The 22,975-nt window shown below is 43.7% G+C and overlaps 1 protein-coding gene across 1 annotated transcript; it reads left to right on the plus strand.

Moving 5' to 3' along the window:
• Positions 1 to 1,059: 1,059 nt before the first annotated feature.
• On the plus strand, positions 1,060 to 21,900 carry dnph1 (2'-deoxynucleoside 5'-phosphate N-hydrolase 1). The gene is given in 5 exon segments (XM_063040549.1): positions 1,060 to 1,262; positions 1,265 to 1,426; positions 2,112 to 2,183; positions 7,534 to 7,644; positions 21,630 to 21,900. Coding segments are annotated over 5 exon segments (594 nt in total). The 5' UTR covers positions 1,060 to 1,126; the 3' UTR covers positions 21,743 to 21,900.
• The last annotated feature ends 1,075 nt before the right edge of the window (positions 21,901 to 22,975 follow it).

The following is a 22,975-nucleotide window of genomic DNA, read 5'->3' on the forward strand; positions in this document are numbered from 1 at the left end:
CTCTCTGCTTTCTGCAGGGATCGCTCCCTACGCGACTCCCTTGTCCATTTATCCCCCCCATCCCTCCCCACTGATCTCCCTCCCGGCACTTATCCTTGTAAGCGGTACAAGTGCGACACATGCCCTTACACTTCCTCCCTTACCACTATTCAGGGCCCCAGACAGTCCTTCCAGGTGAGGCAACACTTCACCTGTGAGTCGACTGGGGTGATATACTGCGTCTGGTGCTCCCGATGTGGCCTTTTATATTATTGGTGAGACCCAACGCAGATTGGGAGATCGTTTTGCTGAACACCTACGCTCTGTCCGCCAGAGAAAGCAGGATCTCCCAGTGGCCACACATTTTAGGCGTCCCATTCCCATTCTGACATGTCTATCCATGGCCTCCTCTACTGTAAAGATGAAGCCACACTCAGGTTGGAGGAACAACACCTTATATTCCGTCTGGGTAGCCTCTAACCTGATGGCATGAACATTGACTTCCCTAACTTCCGCTAATGCCCCATCTCCCCCTCGTACCCCATCTGTTACTTATTAATATACACACATTCGTTCTCTCTCTCTCCCTCCTTTTTCTCCCTCTGTCCCTCTCACTATATACCCCTTGCCCATCCTTTGGGTTTCCCCCCCTCCCCCTTTTCCTTCTCCCTAGGCCTCCTGTTCCATGATCCTCTCATATCCCTTTTGCCAATCACCTGTCCAGCTCTTGGCTCCATCCCTCCCCCTCCTGTCTTCTCCTATCATTTTGGATCTCCCTCTTCCCCCTCCCACTTTCAAATCTCTTACTAGCTCTTCCTTCAGTTAGTCCTGACGAAGGGTCTCGGCCTGAAACGTCGACTGTACCTCTTCCTAGAGATGCTGCTTGGCCGGCTGCGTTCACCAGCAACTTTGATGTGTGTTGCTAAGAATGCGCGTTCCCAACGCCGGACCCGGCCTCAACGCATGCGCGTTCTGATCAACGGTCCTGGACTGGGAGCGTGCGTATTACCGACGCATGGACCCTGATGGTGCCGGTTTCTGCGCGTGCGCGGTCAGCGTGGTATTCTGGGCGCGAATTTGAATGTTTTAGAACTATTGGCCCGCGTAATCCATCTTGTTTCGATACGTGAAAGATAAAGGGAATAATATGGTACCGATCTTCCGTGATCCTCCCAAGCTGCTTGTGTTATCCTGTACCGACCCCCCTCCCCCAGAGTCACTGTCTGTTTCCTCATCCATTGCCCCGTCCGTCAGGTCGTCGACCCGCCGCCATCTTTCGGAGAGGGTGAGTCTGAGGCGGCGGCGATGAGTGTCCGCATTTACTTCTGTGGCAGCATCAGAGGCGGGCGGCAGGATGTGGAGATATACTCCCGGATCATCGGACAGCTGAAGAGATTCGGGAAAGTTCTCAGCGAGCACGTCGGCCACCCGGAGCTGAATGCGAAAGGTCCTGTTAAACGGAGCAGTGTTACTGACCCCCTTCTGATTGGGGCCGAGCAGCGGTTTTGGGCTGAGAATTGCAGAACATCATTTTCTTTGAATTGACACCGTTATCACTCGCAAACTCTTCTTACATAGAAGGACGAAAGGGGCTCTTTTGGGTATTTGGTGGGTTTGAAGTTGTTGGGGTGCCTGATGGGTCTCAAAATTTGTGTTTAAGCGGACAGCCGTCAGTAAGATGCAGCTTAGAGCAGAACAGGCCATTTCCAGCCAACAGTCCAGAGTAACAGCTGGAGGTGAAGGGGATGCCATATCCCAGGTATATGGCCAGCTGGAAAACATTAAATTATTTATTTAAGCTGCCGGGGGGGGGGCGGGGGAGAGGGAGGGTACGTGTATTTGAGGAGATGATGACAGGTGTGACCTGCCGAAGGGTTTCGGCCCGAAACGTCGATTGTACTCTTTCCCTAAGTGCTGCCTGGCCTGCTGAGTTCCTCTAGCATTTTGTGTGTGTTGCTCGGATTTCCAGCATCTGCAGATTTTCTCTTGTTTGACCTTGTTCTTTAAATTCGTCATCTCCTGCCTGGCATGTCTCGTGGAGCTAAGATGGTGAACCGATTTCCAGTCCTGTTGTTGATGGGGCTGCGATGTGTCATCATTTAGGATTTACTCACTCTCTGTTTGGCCCACAGGTGAGGGTAGAATGGAAGCTGAAGATAAATGCATCCATGATAGAGATTTGGAATGGCTGCGGGAGGCTGACGGTGAGTATGTCAGGGATGCTCGGCTCTGGATATTTAAAAAAGAATAAAACAGCCATGGACTGTTTACAGCAAGTTTAATTCTTCATTCATTTGGAAGGAATAGTGCAAGGTTATTCTCATAGTTTAAAATTGAAACAAACTTGCAAAATGTGCTGTACTAGTCATTACAAAGGCTGCTTCTAATAGTGCAATTTAGAGTAGTATAGCTTTTACTTTTCATTACTAAAGGTGGTGATACCAGTTAGGAATATAAGAATATATAGTGAGTCCTTTACCTCAGAGTTGCCTTTCCACAGTGACTTGGTGTCTCTTGCTTCAATATCAAAAATCATTATCTTGGATATATTTAGTAACTAAGCTGTTATTGCATATAACATTCTAAAAATTCGTTATTCTCGAGTGGAGACTTTTTTATTGTCTCTGTCTCGGTGTCCAACCCCTTGTGATTACTGATTCCGTACACCCTGGCCAATGGTAAAATATATAACAACATCTCTCATCAATCCCCATAAGAACTTTGTTTTCAGAACATCTCTCATTCTCATAACTACAGTATATAGTCCCAGTCTGCATAAATCTTTCTTCATAGACAAACTCACTTTCCAGGAATCAGTGTGGTGAACATTTGCTACACTTCCTCCACAGTAAATCTATCTTTCCTTGGGGAAGTGAAATACACTATTCTGGAAGCTTTCTCACTAGGATTCTATACAATTAGAATAAAATTGCTCCTCATGTATTTAAATCTTTCGTAACAATAGCAGCATACCATTTTTCTTCCTAATTCCTTCTTTATCTGAATATGGGCAAGGGCATCCAGGTTCCTCTATAAAGCAGCATTTTTGTCCCTCGTCGTTTAAAAAATTATGACTACTTTTCATTCTTCTTAAAGTGGATGACCTAAGGACATAGCAGAATTTTTTTAATGGTAAATTTCATTTGTTGTACCCTTGCCCATTTGCTTAATCTGTGTCCCCTATGCCCCTCTTCATAGCCCATGCTACCAACTAGCTTTGTAGCATCAACATTTTTACACATTACACTGGACCCCTCCTCATCCAAAGCATTGATATAGATTGTAAATGGCAAGACCCTTAGCGCTGACTCAGCAGCCACACTATCCAAAAATGACCCATTTATTCCTGTCATTTTTTTTTGTTAATTCACAATACTCATTCTCTGCTAGTATGTTATACCCAATGTCCTGCACTCCAATTTGTGCATTTTTATCTGCCACCATTTTGAAGGATTCCTGAAAAATTTTTGCCCCAGATCCACTTGTTGGCTTTTATCTATTCTCTTAATTACAAACTCAAAAAAAAAACTTCAATAGATTTGTGCAATGGTTTCCTTAAATCTGGTGATTCACCACAATCTTATTATTTTAAGTGCTCTACTAATGTCCTTGTTTTTCACGTTTTACTGTATGTTAGATTAGATTTGTGTACCTCTGTTCCAAATACATTTGCTTCCTCTGAAAGCTGTCATTTATCTTCAACACAAGAGATTCTGCAGATGCTGGAAATGCAAGTGCATGACACTTTACATGCTTCTGATCACTTCAATCAGTTGCCTATCCCTTGATGCTTGTCCAGTCCCTATATACATCTCTCCCTCGATTAGGAAGACCTTATAACTCCCTGCTTCTTTCTAGACAACAGACCTAACCAATTCTCCTCCAACACGAGCCTCCTCTGTCTGGCAGAAGTGATGCTCACCTTCAATAAATCAATAATTTTTCTTTCGGCTCCTCCCACTTTCCCCAAACCCAAGGCATAGCCATGGGCTCCAGCTATGCCTGCCTTTTCGTTGGCTACGTGGAATGTCCATGTTCCAAGCCTACACTGGTAATACACCTCAACTCTTTCTCTGCTACATCAATGGATTCATTGGTGCAGCTTCCTGCATCCATGCTGAGCTTGTCAATTTCATCAACTTTGCCTCCAACTTTCACCCTGTCTATAAATTTACTTGGTCCATTCCCCTTTCTTGATTGCTTATCTACTGATATCTTTTATAAACCTACTGACTCACAGTTATCTTGACTATACCTCTTCCCACCCTGTCACTTGTAAAAATGGTATTCCATTTACTCATTCCTCCATCTCTGTGTCATCTGCTCTTGGGATGAGGCTTTCCATTCCAGAACATCTGAGATATCCTTCTCAAAAAACAAGGTTTCCTTTCCACTACCATCAATGCTGCTCTCAACAGCATCTCCTCCATTTCCTGCACATCTGCCTTCACCACATTTTCCTGTCGCCATAATAGGGAAAGGGTTAAGGGGAACCCTCAAGGGACAAGTGATCCTTACCTACCACCCCACAAACCTCTGTGCCCAGCACATTGTTCTTTGTAACTTCCATCTACGACAAGATCCTACCACAAAGCTCACCTACAGTTGTCTTGACTGAGTTTAAATGTAAAGGGTTTCTTCTCTTATGTTACTGCGTGTTAATCAAGTAACTTCTTTGTTATGTTAAATGCTGAGAAGGTTCTCTCACTGCAGCTTGCTTGGGTTATCTTATTGATAAGAGAGCGAATGAAACAATGGGTGTCCATGTTATCTTTTGGGGTGATATTCTGTCTCATATGGCTGGGAAATGGTGTTTTGGCGGGCTTTGGGAGGAGAGACTGGGAGGAAGACGGACGTGCTGGGGGCACTCTGGTTGATCACTTTGGGTGGTTCCGAACTGCAAGTCGAGGGGGTCGGAGTGGATCGCAGGGTGAAGAAGGAAGGTCCCGAGCTCCAACTGTGTGCACGAAGAAATTGGACCTTGGTAAGTCTGGCGCCTTTTTCTTTTCCTTTTATATTGTATCTCTATTAATCTCATAGTTCTAGTAAGATTTATAAAGTGTAATCTGTAAATGTACATTGTGTGCTGGCTGATTGATGTTTGAGGCTGAACCAGCTGGCATTGCACAGCAACGGACGCAACCGGGAGACAAGGTTGGGCAGCAGACGGGGTTTCCCCGAGATAAATACGAGCCGATATAGCTGAGTGTTACATTTGTGGGGGCTCGTCCGGAATTGAATTTTAGGTAAGCTGTATAAATCGCCACGTTAAGTAGTGCGGAAATGGATCAAAATAAGATTGTAAGCTGGTGTGAGTTAGAGGACGTACCGGTAAATCATGTGTCTGTGTTAAGTGGGGTGGATTTCCACACTTCGGGAGATGTACTAGTGCGGGGGTTGAGTTTGATCAAGGGTATCGGCCAGGTAGAACTGATAGCTAGAAGGTGCAGTAAAGAAGTGGAATCCAGCTGGGTGTTGGTTCGTATGAGTGTTGACGTCATGACGTTGGAACTGCCAGCGACAGTCAGTGTTTTGGGGGAGGCGGGGCTGTGGGCCCTCTGGGAGGAAGAAAGTGAGGAGACACTGGAGGAGGGGCCAGGGGTGGTGCCAGTAGCCAGTGGTGGGGGGGGGTCAGAGTAGGAAGGCTTGGCCAGGCCCCATCCCCCAGCTAGAGTTGAGACCTCCGAGTTAGCAGCCACCATTACCTCCCTGGTGAGAAGGGCCGAGGGGCCCCGCCCGAAGCTGAGAATTTTCTCAGGAGCCACTCTTACCCCAGAAGGGGAGGACGACTATGACACATGGATCGAAAATACATCCCAGTTGTTAGAGTCGTGGCCAGGCTCGGATGAGGAAAAGAGACAGCAATTGGTGGAAAGTTTGAGGGGAGGGGCAGCCAGTGTTGTCCGGGAGCTGAAAGCTGAACAGCCCTCTGTTTCCCTGGCGGAGTATCTAGAAGCTTTGGAGGGAGCGTTTGGAATGTCGGGAGATTCCTGGGAGCTTTTAGCGGAGTTTCACCACATGCAGCAGGGTAGAGGGGAAAAGCTGTCAGAATACATTTTTCGGCTGGAGAGAATGCTTACTGGGTTGCGGCGCCGAGGGGTAGTGAAGGCGGACGAGGTGGCAAGGTTGAGGATGAATCAGTTATTTAGTGGTTCCCTGGGGGACGACAAGGTGGCTTGGAGTCTCCAGCAGTCCTATAAAAGGAGCCCCCCCCCCCCACCAATCATTCGGGCAGCTGATTAGAGAGGTGCGGGAGGATGAGAGCGCGTTGGGCCGGAAAGGGGGCTCCGGTCACCGGGGACGATCCTCAGTGGTACAGGAGGTGGTGGCCAGGTTGAGAACTGAGAAACCCAAGGGGTCCCAAAGGGATAGGGACCCCTCACTTGAAGGGATGGACAGGAGAGTACCCCCTTTGGGGGGCGGCCCACACAGTGGGCTGGGAGTGGCAGGCATCTCGGGAAGAGAGGGGCGGCGGGTAGCGTGTGCTGTAACTGTGGGAAAGAGGGGCATTTCCCGCAGGAATGTGAGTGGCTGGGGATGTGCTACAGCTGTGGGGAAGGGGGTCACTTTTGGAGGAATTGTGAGAGACAAGGCCCCAGGCGACTAAGAAGGGAGAGGTATCGGGAAACTTTGGAGAGACTCAGTGAGGGAACGGACTGGAGTCTCTGGAGGAACACGTTCCCAGAAATCAGCCATGGGACCCCCGAAAGCCCAAGCCCTTATTCCGGATTGATTAGTGGCACCCCGTTCCAGCGTGTCCCTACGGATAGAGGGTATTTTTGCAAGGAGCATTGGTGAACTCTGTTAATGTCATGAGAGCATGACTTTTATTTGGTGGGGGGAGAGAGTGTAAGGGGTTCTTCTTTTATGTTACTGCGTATGTTAATCAAAGTGATTTCTTTGTTATGTTAAATGCTGAGGAGGTCTTCTCGCTGCAGCTTGTTTGGGTTATCTTATTGATAAGAGAGCAAATAAACCAATGGGTATCCATGTTATTCTTTTATGGGGTGATATTCTGTCTCATATGGCCGGGAAACGGTGTTTTGGTGGGCTTTTGGAGGAGAGACCGGGAGGAAGACGGACGTGCTGGGGGCACCCTGGTTGATCACTTTGGGTGGTTCCGAGCTGCAAGTCGAGGGGGTTGTGAAGAAAGACGGTCCCGAGCTCCAACTGTGTGCACGAAGAAATTGAACTTTGATAAGTCTGGCGCCTTTTTCTTTTCCTTTTGTATTGTATCTCTATTAATCTCATAGTTCTAGTAAGATTTATAAAGTGTAATCTGTAAATGTACATTGTGTGCTGGCTGATTGATGTTTGAGGCTGAACCAGCTGGCATTGCACAGCAACGGACGCAACCGGGAGACAAGGTTGGGCGGCAGACGGGGTTTCCCCGAGATAAATACGAGCCGATATAGCTGAACGTTACATAAACATATAGTGTATCCTCCTTGTTTGCATACCTTAGCAGTATTAAAAAGGATTTGTTTTTGTAAGATGTATTCAATTTTTGCTTTTGTTTTGAATTATCTAACGAAACTTGTTTCTCCTTGACAGTCATGGTGGCAGAGGTCACTCAACCATCGTTGGGTGTTGGTTATGAAATTGGAAGAGCTGTAGCCATGAATAAGAAGATTCTGTGCCTGTTCCGACCATCATCAAAGTATGGTGGGTATCTGTGGTATGAGTAAATGGAAAATATTAAAACAAACCTAGGGTCTGAGCCTTCCACTTGGTTTAAAAATGCAAGCTCAGGTTAAAATATACTCCTAAGTGTATCAATTGTTCACTTTCATATCCTCCTTGCTTTATAGACTTATAATGAGCTCCCCTTGAAAAATTACTACAGATAATATATGTAAATGAAGCTCCCTATCTTGATTCAAATTTAAGAATTTGGATTGCAGGTTCTGCTACTGAAAGTTGAACTGAATTTTTTAAGTAGTACAAACCCATTTCAATAGGTACATTTAATGTCAGAAATGTATACAGTTGTACATCCTGAACGACACACAAAATGCTGGAGGAACTCAGCAGGCTCGGCTGTACCTACAGAAAAAAGTAGTCAACGTTTCGGGCCGAACCCCTTCCTGAAATCCATCCTGAAATTCTTTTTCTTTGCAAACATCCACAAAAACAGAGTGCCCCAGAGAATGAATGTTAGAACCCCAAAGTCCCCCCCAGCTCCCCCCTTTCCCATGCACAAGCAGCAGCAAAGCAACAACCACCACCAGTAAAAACATTTGGCTTAAGCATCTGTGACTATCTGCTTCACTTGCTTAAGGAGACTGTGGAACTAATACATGCCAGTACCCCTGAATCCAAGATAGTAGCCTTCTCTCGTCAAAATAGCATGTTGGAGTAGGACATATGAGTGGACATTTTGTTCATTTCTGGTTTCATGTTTGAAATCAGAGTTCTGTGTTAAAATTGGAACAATTTCTGCTAGTGTTTATTTTTTAAGAAGTCCTCTAAAATAGGTTTGTCTAATATCTTGCATTTGGTCTCTGAAACTGATAAGTGCCTAAGTTTAAGATTTAAGTTTTACATTAGATGTTTATCAAACTCCTATGCAGTACTTTGTCAGATGGCTTATGCATATTCAAATACAACATATCTACTCTCCCTCCTAATTGTGTTACTGCTGCCTCTTTAAAAGAACTCCAGTAGACAGAATAAACAGTTTTTTCTGTCTTAAACCCCTGAAGGCTCTGCTCAATCTTGTTCTTTTCATGGTATTATGTTGTTGATTGTTTCTTATCAATTCTGGCATTTTTCGAAACAATTCTGTGAGATCTGTAAATCACAGATTTCTCTCACCCTCCTTTCTGAAGTAGTGGGTTCTCAGTTGCATAGTTGTTTGGATGTTTGATTCTCTAATAAACCTGTCAAGTTTTGTATTTCTCCAATGAAGACAACTTAAAGAAATTATGAATTCCTTTGGCATTTCCCCATTCCCCATTTTGAATTCTCTAAATGGTAAGGGACTTGCCCTCTCTTGTCTTTTTAGATATTGATAAAAGCCCATAGTCATGGTGTATCTCACGAGTCTTGAATTCTTTCTTGACTTTTTAAAGTCAATATCTTAGTCCTATCAAAATCAGGTTTAATATCACCGGCATATGTTGTGAAATTTGTTGTCTTTGTGGCAGCAGTACAATGCAATACATAATAATAGAAAATAATGTGAATAACTAATATATGTTAAATAAGTAGCCCAAAAATAGGTGATAATAATGATAATAGTAATAATGTTCATGATTTCAATGTCCATTTAGAAATCGGCTGGTAGAGGGGAAGAAGCAATTTCTAAATCGTTGTGTTGCCTTCAGGCTTCCTGATGGTAGCAATGAAAAAATGTTTCATATCCTCAAGTCTACAGTTAATTTTATATGCCTCTTCCTTTAATTTGATACTTTTGAATTTCCCTTGTTGACCACAAATGAAACACAAATTCCTATAACTTTTGTGCTTTAAAGGACATCTTATTGTAACAGATACATTTTTTTAAAATACTGATCATTGCCTGTCCACTATCATGCCTTCCAATGTATTCTTACAATCAATCACAATGAAGCCTTGTTCAAGTCTTTGTAGTTCCTTCGTTTAGATTTAAGCGCCAGGTTTTTCATTGTAATTTAAAGTCTTTCATGGTTGTTGTCTTACCTGTCTCACACACTTCTAACTTCCTAACTTACACCAAGCCCGATATTACTTATTATTTCCTAACAATCATTTTAGTCAGATTATCTATATAGATATTTGTAAGCTGTTTGGCAAAACTCAGATGAAATCCTTCAGTTGATTTATGGAATAAAGGGATGAAAAGCAGTATTGGTTTAAAAAAATAGATCAAACACAAAGATGAAAATTGAGGTTAATAGTTATTAGGGCAAAGGTTTAGGGGTAACATGAGGGGGAACTTATTTACTCAAAGAGTGGTAGCTGTGTGGAACGAGCTTCCAGCATAAGTGGTTGAGGCAGGTTCGATGTTGTCATTTAAAATTAAATTGGATAGATATATGGACCAGAAAGGAGTGGAGGATTATGGGCTGAGTACAGGTCGGTGGGACTAGGTGAGAGTAAGAGTTTGGCATGGACTAGAAGGGCTGAGATGGCCTGTTTCCGTGCTGTAATTGTTATATGGTTATATTATATGGTTATTTTTCATTCCAGGGAAAGGTAGACAGTGTTGTTCCCCCAAAAATCACTGTTGGTGCCATTGCCTCTCTTTGATGTATTAATGCAGGAGTCCCCAACCTTTTTTGCACCGCGAACTGGTCTAATATTGACAATATTCTTGCCAACCGGCCGACCGGGGTGGGGGGGGCGGCGGGGGTAGGGTTGCCAACGGACAAGAGTGGCAGTCAAATTCGGGACACTTGTGTTTACCCCGAGAAAGACTACCATGACCATGAAGCCTTGTGCAGGCACCTGTGTGGGCATGCGTGTACGTGCCAATTCTTTTTCTACAAATCGTTTTTGGCGATTCTTTTGAGTGAAACTACACTGTACATACATTATTTCTACTTTATATAGGCTGTGTATTTATTATATCATTCCTGCTTTTACTATATGTTAGTGTTATTTTAGGTTTTGTGTGTTATTTGGTAGGTTATTTTTTTGGGTCTGGGAACACTCAAATTTTTCCCATATAAATTAATGGTAATTGCTTCTTCGCTTTACGCCATTTCGGCACGATCAGTTTCATAGGAACGCTCTACCTTAGCAGGGGAAATATGGGACATGGGCGGTACTGTATGGGACAAACCAATTTAGCCCAATATACGGGATGTCCGGGCTAATACGGGACAGTTGGCAACCCTGGGGGAGGGGGGACGTTAATCACGACCGGAATATAGGTGATAAGTCAACGATAAGTCACTTATAAGTGGCTAATACACTCAATTTCGTTTCTAAAAGGGTTTATCTAACGAATTTAATATTAAACACAGTGCATATTTTCCTTGCATGAATATAGTGATAAGTCAATTATAAGTCACTTAAGTCAATAGCATCATAACATTTTAAGTAACGTTTGGATATTAAACACACAGCACATTTTCCTCGTATGAACATATAAAATCATTGCAACACACCAATATCGCTGAATCACTGGGAGCCCTGGGCTTGTTTCCCTGCAACGAGACAGTCCTATCGAGGGGTGATGGGAGACAGCGATACTCGAACGAGGTTCCTTATGTCCAGTCTATTCCGCAATTTAGTTTTTGTTGCATTCATTGCAGAAAACCCCACTTCGAGAGATTCTGGCAGTTTTGGCAGTTGGTCTGTGCAATCAAGTCAATCAAGATTTGAATAGATCAGCAGTAAGCCGTTAATTAGACAATCAAGATTTGAATAGCTCAGACTCAGCAGAAAGCAGCTGATTGGGTAGTCGAGGTCAGGTGACCAAACATTTTGAAACACTCAAACAGATAAATAGAGGGATAGCTCAAGCGAAGCGGCCAGAGCGTGAGTGGGCCACTGAAGGAGTGGAGCTTTGAGGCTTTGACTCGAGAGGCTTCGACGAGAAGAGGCGGAGGACAAGCTAGCTCGCGGTTAGTTTTTACAATGTCTCCTGAGACAGTGATGTGCCTCTTATGTGAGGTGTGGCAGTCTTGGGGGAATGCCCCTCTCCCGCAGAGTCACATCTGCCAGAAGTGCATACGGCTGGGCGATCTGGAAGACCGTGTAAGGAATCTGGAGCAGCAGCTGGATGACCTTCGACTCATAAGGGAGAATGAGGCAGTCATAGATGAGAGCTGCAGGGAGGTAGTCACACCTAGGCTGTCGGAAGCAGGTCGTTGGGTGACAGTCAGAGGGGGGAAAGCGAAGGTGAGCAGACAGGTAGTGCAGAGCACCCCTGTAGCCATTCCCCTGAATAATAAGTTTACCGTCCTGGATACTGTTGGTGGGGACGACTGACCAGGTGTGAGCCACGGTGGCAGGGCCTCCGGCACTGAATCTGACCCTGTGGTGCGGAAGGGTGGGACGGAGAAGAGGAGAGCTGTCGTCACTGGACACTCTATAGTCAGGGGAGCAGACAGGAGATTTTGTGGACATGAGAAGGACACCCGCATGGTTTGTTGCCTCCCGGGTGCCAGGGTCCGGGATGTCTCTGACCGGGTGCACGACATCCTGGTACGAGAGGGAAAGCAGCCAGAAGTCGTGATACATGTTGGGACCAACGACATAGGCAGGAAGAGGGATGAGGTCCTGAAGTGTGAGTTTCGGGAATTAGGCAGAAGGCTGAAGAACAGGACCTCAAGGGTGACGTTATCAGGATTGCTGCCAGTGCTACGTGACAGAGATGGTAAGAATTGGAGGAGATGGCAGTTGAATGCGTGGCTGAGGAGTTGGTGCAGGGAGCAGGGTTTTAGATTTTTAGATCATTGGGATCTCTTCTGGGGAAGGTGGGACCTGTACAGATTGGATGGGTTGCACCTGAACTCCAGGGGGAGCAATATCCTTGCAGGTAGGTTTGCTAGCATGGATCAGGATGGTTTAAACTAATTTGCGAGGTGGATGGGACCCAGAGCGATAGAGCAGTGAAAGAAGTAAAGCCAGATCTAACATACAGAGAGGCTTTGAGGAAAGAGAAGCAGAATAAACAGTGTAAAGACATTAAGGTAGAAGGGCTGAAATGTGTGTACCTCAATGCAAGAAGCATCAGGAACAAAGGTGATGAACTGAGAGCTTGGATACATACCTGGAATTATGATGTAGTGGCCATTACAGAGACTTTGCTGGCACCAGGGCAGGAATGGATTCTCAATATTCCTGGATTTCAGTGCTTTAAAAGGGATAGAGAGGGCGGTAAAAGGGGAGGAGGGGTGGCATTACCGGTCAGGGATACTATTACAGCTCCAGAAAGGGTGGGTAATGTAGCAGGATCCTCTTCTGAGTCAATATGGGTGGAAGTCAGGAACAGGAAGGGAGCAGTTACTCGGGGTATTCTATAGGCCCCCTGGTAGCAGCAGAGATACAGAGGAGCAGATTGGGAGGCAGATGTTGGAAAGGTGCAAAAATAACAGTGTTGTTATCATGGGTGACTTTAACTTCCCTAATATTGATTGGCACCTGATTAGTTCCAAGGGTTTAGATGGGGCAGAGTTTGTTAAGTGTGTCCAGGATGGATTCCTGTCACAGTATGTGGACAGGCCAACCAGGGGGAATGCCATACTGGATCTAGTACTAGGTAATGAACCGGGTCAGGTCACAGATCTCTCAGTGGGTGAGCATCTGGGGGACAGTGACCACCGCTCCCTGGCCTTTATAATTATCATGGAAAAGGATAGAATCAAACAGGACAGGAAAATTTTTAATTGGGGAAAGGCAAATTATGAGGCTATAAGGCTAGAACTTGCGGGTGTGAATTGGGATGATGTTTTTGCAGGGAAATGTACTATGGACATGTGATTGATGTTTAGAGATCTCTTGCGGGATGTAAGGGATAAATTTGTCCCAGTGAGGAAGATAAAGAATGGTAGGATGAAGGAACCATGGGTGACAAGTGAGGTGGAAAATCTAGTCAGGTGGAAGAAGGCAGCATACATGAGGTTTAGGAAGCAAGGATCAGATGGGTCTATTGAGGAATATAGGGAAGCAAGAGAGGAGCTTAAGAAGGGGGCATGAGAAGGCCTTGGCGAGTAGGGTAAAGGAAAACCCTAAGGCATTCTTCAATTATGTGAAGAAAAAAAGGATGACAGGAGTGAAGATAGGACCGATTAGAGATAAAGGTGGGAAGGTGTGCCTGGAGGCTGTGGAAGTGAGCGAGGTCCTCAATGAGAACTTCTCTTCGGTATTCACCAATGAGAGGGAACTTGATGATGGTGAGGACAATATGAGTGAGGTTGATGTTCTGGAGCATGTTGATATTAAGGGAGAGGAGGTGTTGGAGTTGTTAAAATACATTAGGACAGATAAGTCCCCGGGGCCTGAAGGAATATTCCCCAGGCTGCTCCACGAGGCGAGAGAAGAGATTGCTGAACCTCTGACTAGGATCTTTATGTCCTCGTTGTCCACGGGAATGGTACCGGAGGATTGGAGGGAGGCGAATGTTGTTCCCTTGTTCAAAAAAGGTAGTAGGGATAGTCAGGGTAATTATAGACCAGTGAGCCTTACGTCTGTGATGGGAAAGCTGTTGGAAAAGATTCTTAGAGATAGGATCTATAGGCATTTAGAGAATCATGGTCTGATCAGGGACAGTCAGCATAGCTTTGTAAAGGGCAGATCGTGTCTAACAAGCCTGATAGAGTTCTTTGAGGAGGTGACCAGGCATATAGATGAGGGTAGTGCAGTGGATGTGATCTATATGGATTTTAGTAAGGCACTTGACAAGGTTCCACACGGTAGGCTTATTCAGAAAGTTAGAAGGCATGGGATCCAGGGAAGTTTAGCCAGGTGGATTCAGAATTGGCTTGCCTGCAGAAGGCAGAGGGTGGTGGTGGAGGGAGTACATTCAGATTGGAGGATTGTGACTAGTGGTGTCCCACAAGGATCTGTTCTGGGACCTCTACTTTTCGTGATTTTTATTAACGACCTGGATGTGGGGGTAGAAGGGTGGGTTGGCAAGTTTGCAGACGACACAAAGGTTTGTGGTGTAGATAGTGTAGAGGATTGTCAAAGATTGCAGAGAGACATTGATAGGATGCAGAAGTGGGCTGAGAAGTGGCAGATGGAGTTCAACCCGGAGAAGTGTGAGGTGGTACACTTTGGAAGGCCAAACTCCAAGGCAGAGTACAAAGTAAATGGCAGGATACTTGGTAGTGTGGAGGAGCAGAGGGATCTCGGAGTACATGTCCACAGATCCCTGAAAGTTGCCTCACAGGTGGATAGGGTAGTTAAGAAAGCTTATGGGGTGTTAGCTTTCATAAGTCGAGGGATAGAGTTTAAGAGTCGCGATGTAGTGATGCAGCTCTATAAAACTCTGGTTAGGCCACACTTGGAGTACTGTGTCCAGTTCTGGTCACCTCACTATAGGAAGGATGTGGAAGCATTGGAAAGGGTACAGAGGAGATTTACCAGGATGCTGCCTGGTTTAGAAAGTATGCATTATGATCAGAGATTAAGGGAGCTAGGGCTTTACTCTTTGGAGAGAAGGAGGATGAGAGGAGACATGATAGAGGTGTACAAGATATTAAGAGGAATAGATAGAGTGGATAGCCAGCGCATCTTCCCCAGGGCACCACTGCTCAATACAAGAGGATATGGCTTTAAGGTAAGGGGTGGGAAGTTCAAGGGGGATATTAGAGGAAGGTTTTTTACTCAGAGAGTGGTTGGTGTGTGGAATGCACTGCCTGAGTCAGTGGTGGAGGCAGATACACCCGTGAAGTTGAAGAGACTACTAGACAGGTATATGGAGGAATCTAAGGTGGGGGCTTATATGGGAGGCAGGGTTTGAGGGTCGGCACAACATTGTGGGCCGAAGGGCCTGTACTGTGCTGTGCTATTCTATGTTCTATATGTTGGAAATGGAAGCAACGTTTTCAGTGCTTTTGTGGCTATCTCAGGATATTTAGCTTTGACTTTGATCCAGAATGCTGGCAGAGATGTTATGTCAAACATACTTTTCAGCCCGCCGTCATTTGCAAGCTTGAGGAGTTGATCATCTTCCCGCGCTGACATGGATGACGCGTGCATGATGACCTTGCGTGCGTTCAAGTTCAATAGTGTGTGACAGGGAATGAGGAAAGGTGCAGCTGACTCATATCGCCAAATCGTATCATTTCCTCGCGGCCCAGTAGCACATGCTTTGCGGCCCGGTGGTTGGGGACCACTGTATTAATGAGTTGGATCTGAGGTTAAAGATTGCTGATGACTCAAAACTTGGATATGTGGCACATAGGAGAGGCTAGTAGAATGTATAAACAAGTGCCAGATGAAAATTAATGCACATGTGAGACATTTTAGCAGAAAAAGACAAGAAACAAAGACTAAATAGCATATTCCAATGTGTATGCAGAATTGAAAGGAATTCCACAAAGCTTTCATTGTAATGTGGCATTCTGTGTTAATATAAAATCCTGAGTTCTAGAAGTAGAAAAGGAGTGCACAAAACCAGAAGGGCTAGGTGGAAACTTCTTGAAATACTTGAGGCACAACAGAAGTACTTATTAGAATCTGTTAGAGAGCATGGAAACTTGCCCTTTGCACCATCTCATCCTTCTCAACCAATTTCTACCTAGATTAGTCCCATTTACTATGTTTGGCCCATTATCCCTCTAAACCTTTTCTGTCCACGTATCTGCCCAAATGTTTTTTAAAAGTAACAATTATACCTGCATATACCACTTCCTCCAGCAGCTCATTCAACATAACCACCACCCTCTTTGGAAGTTGCCCTTCAGGTCTCCTTTAAGTCCCATCTCACCTTAAATCTATATCCCTTAGCTTTAGACTACTCTGGGAAAGTCACTGAGCATTCACTTTATCTATACTCCTCATGATTTTATGTAAGGTCAGTCCTCAGCCTCATATATGCCAGGGAAAAAGGCTTCAGCCTATCAGATCTCTCGATTACTCAAGCTCTCCAGTCCAGTACCATGCTCATGAACCTCTTAGAATACAGAATGGTACAGCCCTTCAGTCTACAATATCTGAACTGAACACGAAGCCAAATTAAACTAAATCTCTTTTGCTTGCACAAGTTCCATCTCATTCCATTCTCTACACAGTATATTTAGTAAATATTGAAAAGCCATAATCGTATCTGCTTCCAGCATTACCCCTGACAGCCTGTTACAGGCACCTACTACTCTGTATTTAAAAATAGAACAAGCCATGCACATCTTTAAACTTTTCTCCCCCATACCTTAAATGCACATCCTTTAGTATTTGACATTTCTATGAAGATAGGTGGAGTGGCAGGTAGTGTTGAGGAAAGAGAGGCTGCAGAAGGACTTAAGACACTTTAGGAGAATGAGTAAAGAGCTGGCAGATGGAAAATAGTGTCAGGCAGTGTGTGGTCATGCATTGGCTATTTTCTAAGCAGGGAGAAACTATAGAAATCAAAGGTGCTGAGGGACTTGGGAGTCCTCTTGCAGGTTGTGTCAGTGGCGAGGAAAGCAAAAGCAGAGTTAGCATTCATTTCGAGAGGACTAGAATATAAAAGCAAAGATGTAATGCTGAGTCTTTATAAGGCACTGGTAAAGCTTTACTTGGGAGTATTGTGAGCATTTTTGGGCCCCTTGTTTAAGAAAGCATGCGCTTTAAGAGAATGCTCAAAAGAGGTTCACGAAAATGATTCCAAGAATGAAAGTGGTTATCATACAAGCAGTGATTGAAGGCTCATTGGAATTTAGAATAATAAGGGGGGGGGATCTCATTGAAACCTCTCATATGTTGAAAGGCCAAGATAGAGAGGATGTTTCCTTTGGTAGGGGAGTCCAAGACCAGAGGACACAGCCTCAAAATAGAGATGCCCACTTAGAACAGAGATGAGGAGGAATTTCTTTAGCCAGAGGCTGGTAAATCTGTGGAGTTCGTTGCCGCAGGTGGCTATGGAGACCAGGTCACTGAGTGTATTTAAGCCAGAGGTTAATAGATTCTTGATTAGTTAGGGCATGGAAGATTATGGGAGAAGGCAGGAGAATGGGGTTAAGTTAGAAATGGATCAGCCATGATGAAATGGCCTAATTCTGCTCCTATGTTGTATGGTTTAATCAGGCCACTTGGCCCATCCAGTCTGCTCTGCCATTCCATCATGGCTGATTTATTATCTCTCTCAACCTCATTCTCCTACCTTCTCCCCATGGCCTCTGACGCCCTGACTAACCAAGAATCTTATCAACATCTGCTTTAAATGTACTCAATGACTTGGCCTCCACAGCTGTCCATGACAATGAATTCCACAGATTCACCATCTGCTAGCTAAATAAATTCTTTCTGATCTCTGTTCTAAATGGACATTCCTCTGTTCTGAGCCTGTGCCCTCTGATCCTAGAGTCACCCACTATAGAAAACATCCTCTCCACATCCACTGTATCCAGACTTTTCAATATTAAATGTTTCACGGAGATCCCCACCCTCATTCTTCTAAAATCCAGCAAGTACAGACTCAGGGCCATCAAATGCTCCTCATATGTTAACTCTCATAAACCTCCTGGATCCTCTCCAATACCAGCACACCGTTTAGATAAGGTGCTCAAAACTGCTCACAATACTGCCAAGTGCAGTCTAGCCAGTGCATAGGTCTTTGCGCACCAAAGGTGGTTCTGAGAAGTGACCTCAGATATGTAATGAACAGAAGTTGTTGAAAACAAGAAAAACACTACATAAAGCAAAAAATGAAGATCTTAATCATGCATTGAAAGAATAGGTTTGTCAGTATTGGAGTGAACATATGCAAATCATGTAATAAGCAAAGACCTATCACAATTAACTGAAAATTGAAGGTAATTGTGAATATTCAGCAGGCATGATATTAAATTTTTAAAGATTTCTAAATATTTTAAAGATAAAGAATCTGATCACAAAACAGTAGAGAAATTCATCAGCCAGAATCATCGCTGATGAAAATCTAACACGAGAACAATTCTACAATGCTGATTGTTTTTATACCTTACTTTTTTTTTAGGTTTTATGTAAAATACAAATACAGTGTATTGTAACCTTTTAATCAAAACACAGCATCACAGGTGGAGACTGAAAGCCTGCCATTGTTTGTTGTTGTTCAACAGTTGATTCAGGTATTCTCCCGATGCTGCTTTTGTTGCCTGCACACATTTTTATTAATGGTATGTAATGTTTTACTGTTAAGTACGTAAGTGTAAGACAGACTGTTTACCAGTAGTACATAAATCATGGCGATCCCAAACTATCTCATATATTCTGAAATCTGGCCCCATGCACTTCAGATAAGGGGTACTCAACCTATATATTTCCTGTAATACCATGAGCTCTTATCTTGTTAAGCAGCCTCATGTATGACGCCTTGTCAAAGGCCTTCTGAAAATCCAAGAAAACAATATACGCTGACTTCTTCGTCTATCCTGCCTTTAATTTCCTTAGAATTCCAACAGATTTGTCAGGCAAGGTTTTCCCTTGAGGAAACCATACTTTGGCCTATTTTGTTATGATCCTCCACAAGCTCTTTGGCTACGTCTTTCAGAACCTTGCAATGTAATCCATCTGGTTCAGATAACTTATCTACCTTCAGACCTTTCAGCTTCCCAAGCACTTTCTTCTTAGTAATTGCAATTACACTAACTTCTGCCTCCTGATACTCTCGACAATTAATTTTCACTAATTAGGACACTAGCTCCCATAAAGGTTCACCATGCCTGATCTAGAGCCTGTTGTAATCTTATAACCACCTTTACTGTCCGTCCACTTTGGTGCCATCTGCAAAGTTTCTAGTCCAAATTGTTCATATAGATCAGGGGTCCCCAACCTTTTTTGCACTGCGGACCGGTTTAATATTGACAATATTCTTACGGACCAGCCAACCCGGGGGGGGGGGGGGGGGGGGGGGTAGGGTTGCCAACGGACAAGAGTAGCAGTCAAATATGTTGTGTTTGCCCAGAGAAAGACTACAATGACCATGAAGCCTTGCGCGGGCACCAGTGCGCATGCATGAACCGGCCGATTTTTTTTCTGCAAATCGTTTTTGGTGATTCTGTTTGGGGGGGAGGGGTTAATCACTACCGGAATATAAGTGATAAGTGGCTAATACACTCAATTTCGTTTCTAAAATGATTTATCTAACGAATTTAATATTAAACACACAGCGCATATTTTCCTTGCATGAATATAGCAATAAGTCAATTATCGGGGAGGATGGGGGAGCTTGAAGTAAGTGTTGAACGAACTTCCAGTAGAAGTGGTAGAGGCAGGTTCGATATTATCATTTGAAAAAAAATTGGACAGGTATATGGACAGGAAAGGAGTGGCGTGTTAAGGGCTGAGTGCAGGTCGGTGGGACTAGGTGAGAGTAGTGTTCGGCACGGACTAGAAGGGCCGAGATGGCTTGTTTCCGTGCAGTAATTGTTATATGGTTATATAAGTAAGTCAATAGCATCATAGCATTTTAAGTAACCTTTGGATATTAAACACACGGCGCATATTTTCCCCATATGAACATATAAAATCATTGCAACACACAAGTATCGCTGAATCAGTGGGAGCCCTGGGCTTGTTTTCCTGCAACAAGACGGTCCTATCGAGGGGTGATGGGAGACAGCGATACTCGAAGGGGGTTCCTTACGTCCAGTCTATTTCGCAATTTGGTTTTCGTTGGATTCATTGCAGAAAACTCAGCTTCACAGAAAAAGCAACGTTTTCAGTGCTTTTGTGGCTATCTCAGGATATTTAGCATTGACTTTGATCCAGAATGATGGCAGAGATGTTATATCAAACACACTTTTCAGCCTGCCGTCATTTGCAAGCTTGAGGAGTTGATCTCCTTCCCGCGCTGACATGGATAACGCGTGCGTAATGACCTCGCGTGCGTTCAAGCTCAACAGTGGGCATGACAGGGAATGAGAAAAGGTGCAGCTGACTCCTGTCGCCAAATCATATTGTTTCCTCGCGGCCCGGTGGTTGGGGACCGCTGATATAGATGATAAACAACAGTAGATACAGCACTGATTCCTGTGGCATATGATTGGTCTCAGGCCTCCAATGCACAAAATCATGTTCACTATCCATCATCAGTCCTTGCTTTTGCAAATAGAAATTAATCCAATGTCTCAGAAACCCCCCAAGCAATTTTCCCACCAATGATCGAAGCTCTCTGGCCTGCAGTTTCCTGGCTTGTTCTTACAGCCCTTAAGCCCTTAAAGGGATAACATTAGTCATCCTCCAGTATTTTGGTACCTTATCCATACTAATGAAGATATGGAAGTCTTTGCCAGGCCCCAGGAATTTATCCAGCAACAAGTCTGCCAACACCACCTCCTTCATAATGTTAATATGCTTCAGGATATTAATATTCTCTTCCTTAGCTTCCATGTCCTTCTCTATGTTGACACAGATAGTAAGAATTTATTTAAGACATTGCGTGTCCCCTGTGGCTCCACAAGAGATGATTACAATGATCCCTAAAAGGACATTCTCCCCAGCTACCCTTTATAATATGCCCTTATACAATTGTAGGGACTTTTAGAATTCAGTTTTACCTGATCTGATGATGATATCTTATGTCCCCTTTACCTTCTAATTTCCTTGTGTACACAGTATCTCTAGGGCTCCTCGGGACTTGATTAATTCCAGCTCCCTATACCTGAATATGCCTCAAACAACAGGAATTCTGCAGATGCTGAAAATTCAAGCAACATACCTGAATATGCCTCCTCCATTTTCCAGATTAGAGGTTCAACATTTCTCTTCTATCACAGTTCTCCAATCCTGCCAATCTTGCCCTTCATTCTAACACTAACAAGCTGGCCCTGACCTCTTACAATTTCAATTTTAAGTTTCTCCCTGTCAGCTTTTGCAGTTCACTAGTATCTATTTGTTTGTAGCAGATTATGCCCTCTTTGTGAGAAGTTGATTTATAACTCTTGTGAAGAATAATAGACCCTTAGATTGGGTGTTGTGCATGGAGAACTGATCCTCAGTCTTTATTTTTAGTCTGTAACACATCGCAAGTCAATGGTGCAAGTAAAATTCCATAATGCAACAGTTGATTTATTAAACAATTTGCCTTCTAGTTCTCTCCGCAATGATTCGAGGAGCAGCGAATGGATCAAACATCCATGTGAAGGATTACTCAGAGGAGAAAGTGGAAACAATTCTACAACAATATTTTGAACAACACTTATAGGCATAAAAATCATTGCTTACCCAGTTATAAAAAGGGGATAATGTTAACTGTTGGTGTTATGTACCTGCATACACAGAAACTGCTTCCAATTAAAATACAAGATTTTTGAAGGACAAATTGTGTCGAGTAAAATAAAGAGGTGTGTTCAAGCTAGCTATTTGTTTTTTCTCTTTCTGGACAAAACTGGATAGTACATAATAACAACCTAACTTACTTTGAGTCCTGAGTCCCAACTATTTGCAAATAGTTGAGTTGATGGGGTCAGTGAAAAGCCAAAATGGATGATTAAATGAAAGGAAAGCAAAGCACATCCACAAACATTTAAATGAAATGTTACTTTGCAACTTGGCCATACATATGGGAACTAGTTTGAGATGAGCAATTAATCATTGTAGGATTGGTTGTTTAGGACTTGGAGTGTACATACAAGATGCTAGATATACAAGGCTACACTAAAAATGCAGCACAATTTTTATTGATCTGTTGGAAAGCACAAGCTTGAGAATAAGAAAGTTGAAGTACAACAGTGAGCTGATTAGGGACTTTTGGGCCACAGGTCTTGATGTCGTATCATCGGGAACTGGTTTAATCTAAGACTCAAAGAGCACAAAACTGCTAATTACATCATTATGCCAAAGAGTAAAGACTGGGTTTCTGGAAGTTTACTGTACTCCCATCCTTCTAGTTAACCATTTCCCTCTGATCTGAAATCACCCAAAACATCAACTACCATATGAAGAAAACTTGTGAAAGTATAATGAAGATTACAAATGCTGTAACTTATAAGGTGTTTAGTAGGATTCTGCATTTTAACTTGTTACTTTTCAATGAGTTATTTCACACAGAATCTGGCAACAGAAGTTGCTATATTTTTCTCCTCAAAGACAGTACCATAATATTAAAACATATCAACATGCTTTAAGGGAGTGGAAGAGAGGGGTTGGGCATGATAAAGAGATTCAGGAAAAGATGTAACCTGTGATTGGATTACAGTGGGAATGCTTGGATGCACATGATGGAGTTAAAGGTACCATAACCTGGATTCAGAAAACTGACTTGAAGCAAACAGGAATTGTAGGTGTGTTTAGGAAGGCCTTAGATGAATTAGCCAAGAAAAGGGGAGCTTGGGAGATTGTTAGATAAATATTGTAGACAGTAGAGGTAGAAATAGAGCTTGATGATGTTTAGATGCAGAATTAGTAAAACTGGAGACAGACCACATTCTGCAAGTTT

The sequence above is a fragment of the Mobula hypostoma genome, chromosome 2, assembly GCF_963921235.1.
Source record: "Mobula hypostoma chromosome 2, sMobHyp1.1, whole genome shotgun sequence".
Lineage (NCBI taxonomy): Eukaryota > Metazoa > Chordata > Chondrichthyes > Myliobatiformes > Myliobatidae > Mobula > Mobula hypostoma.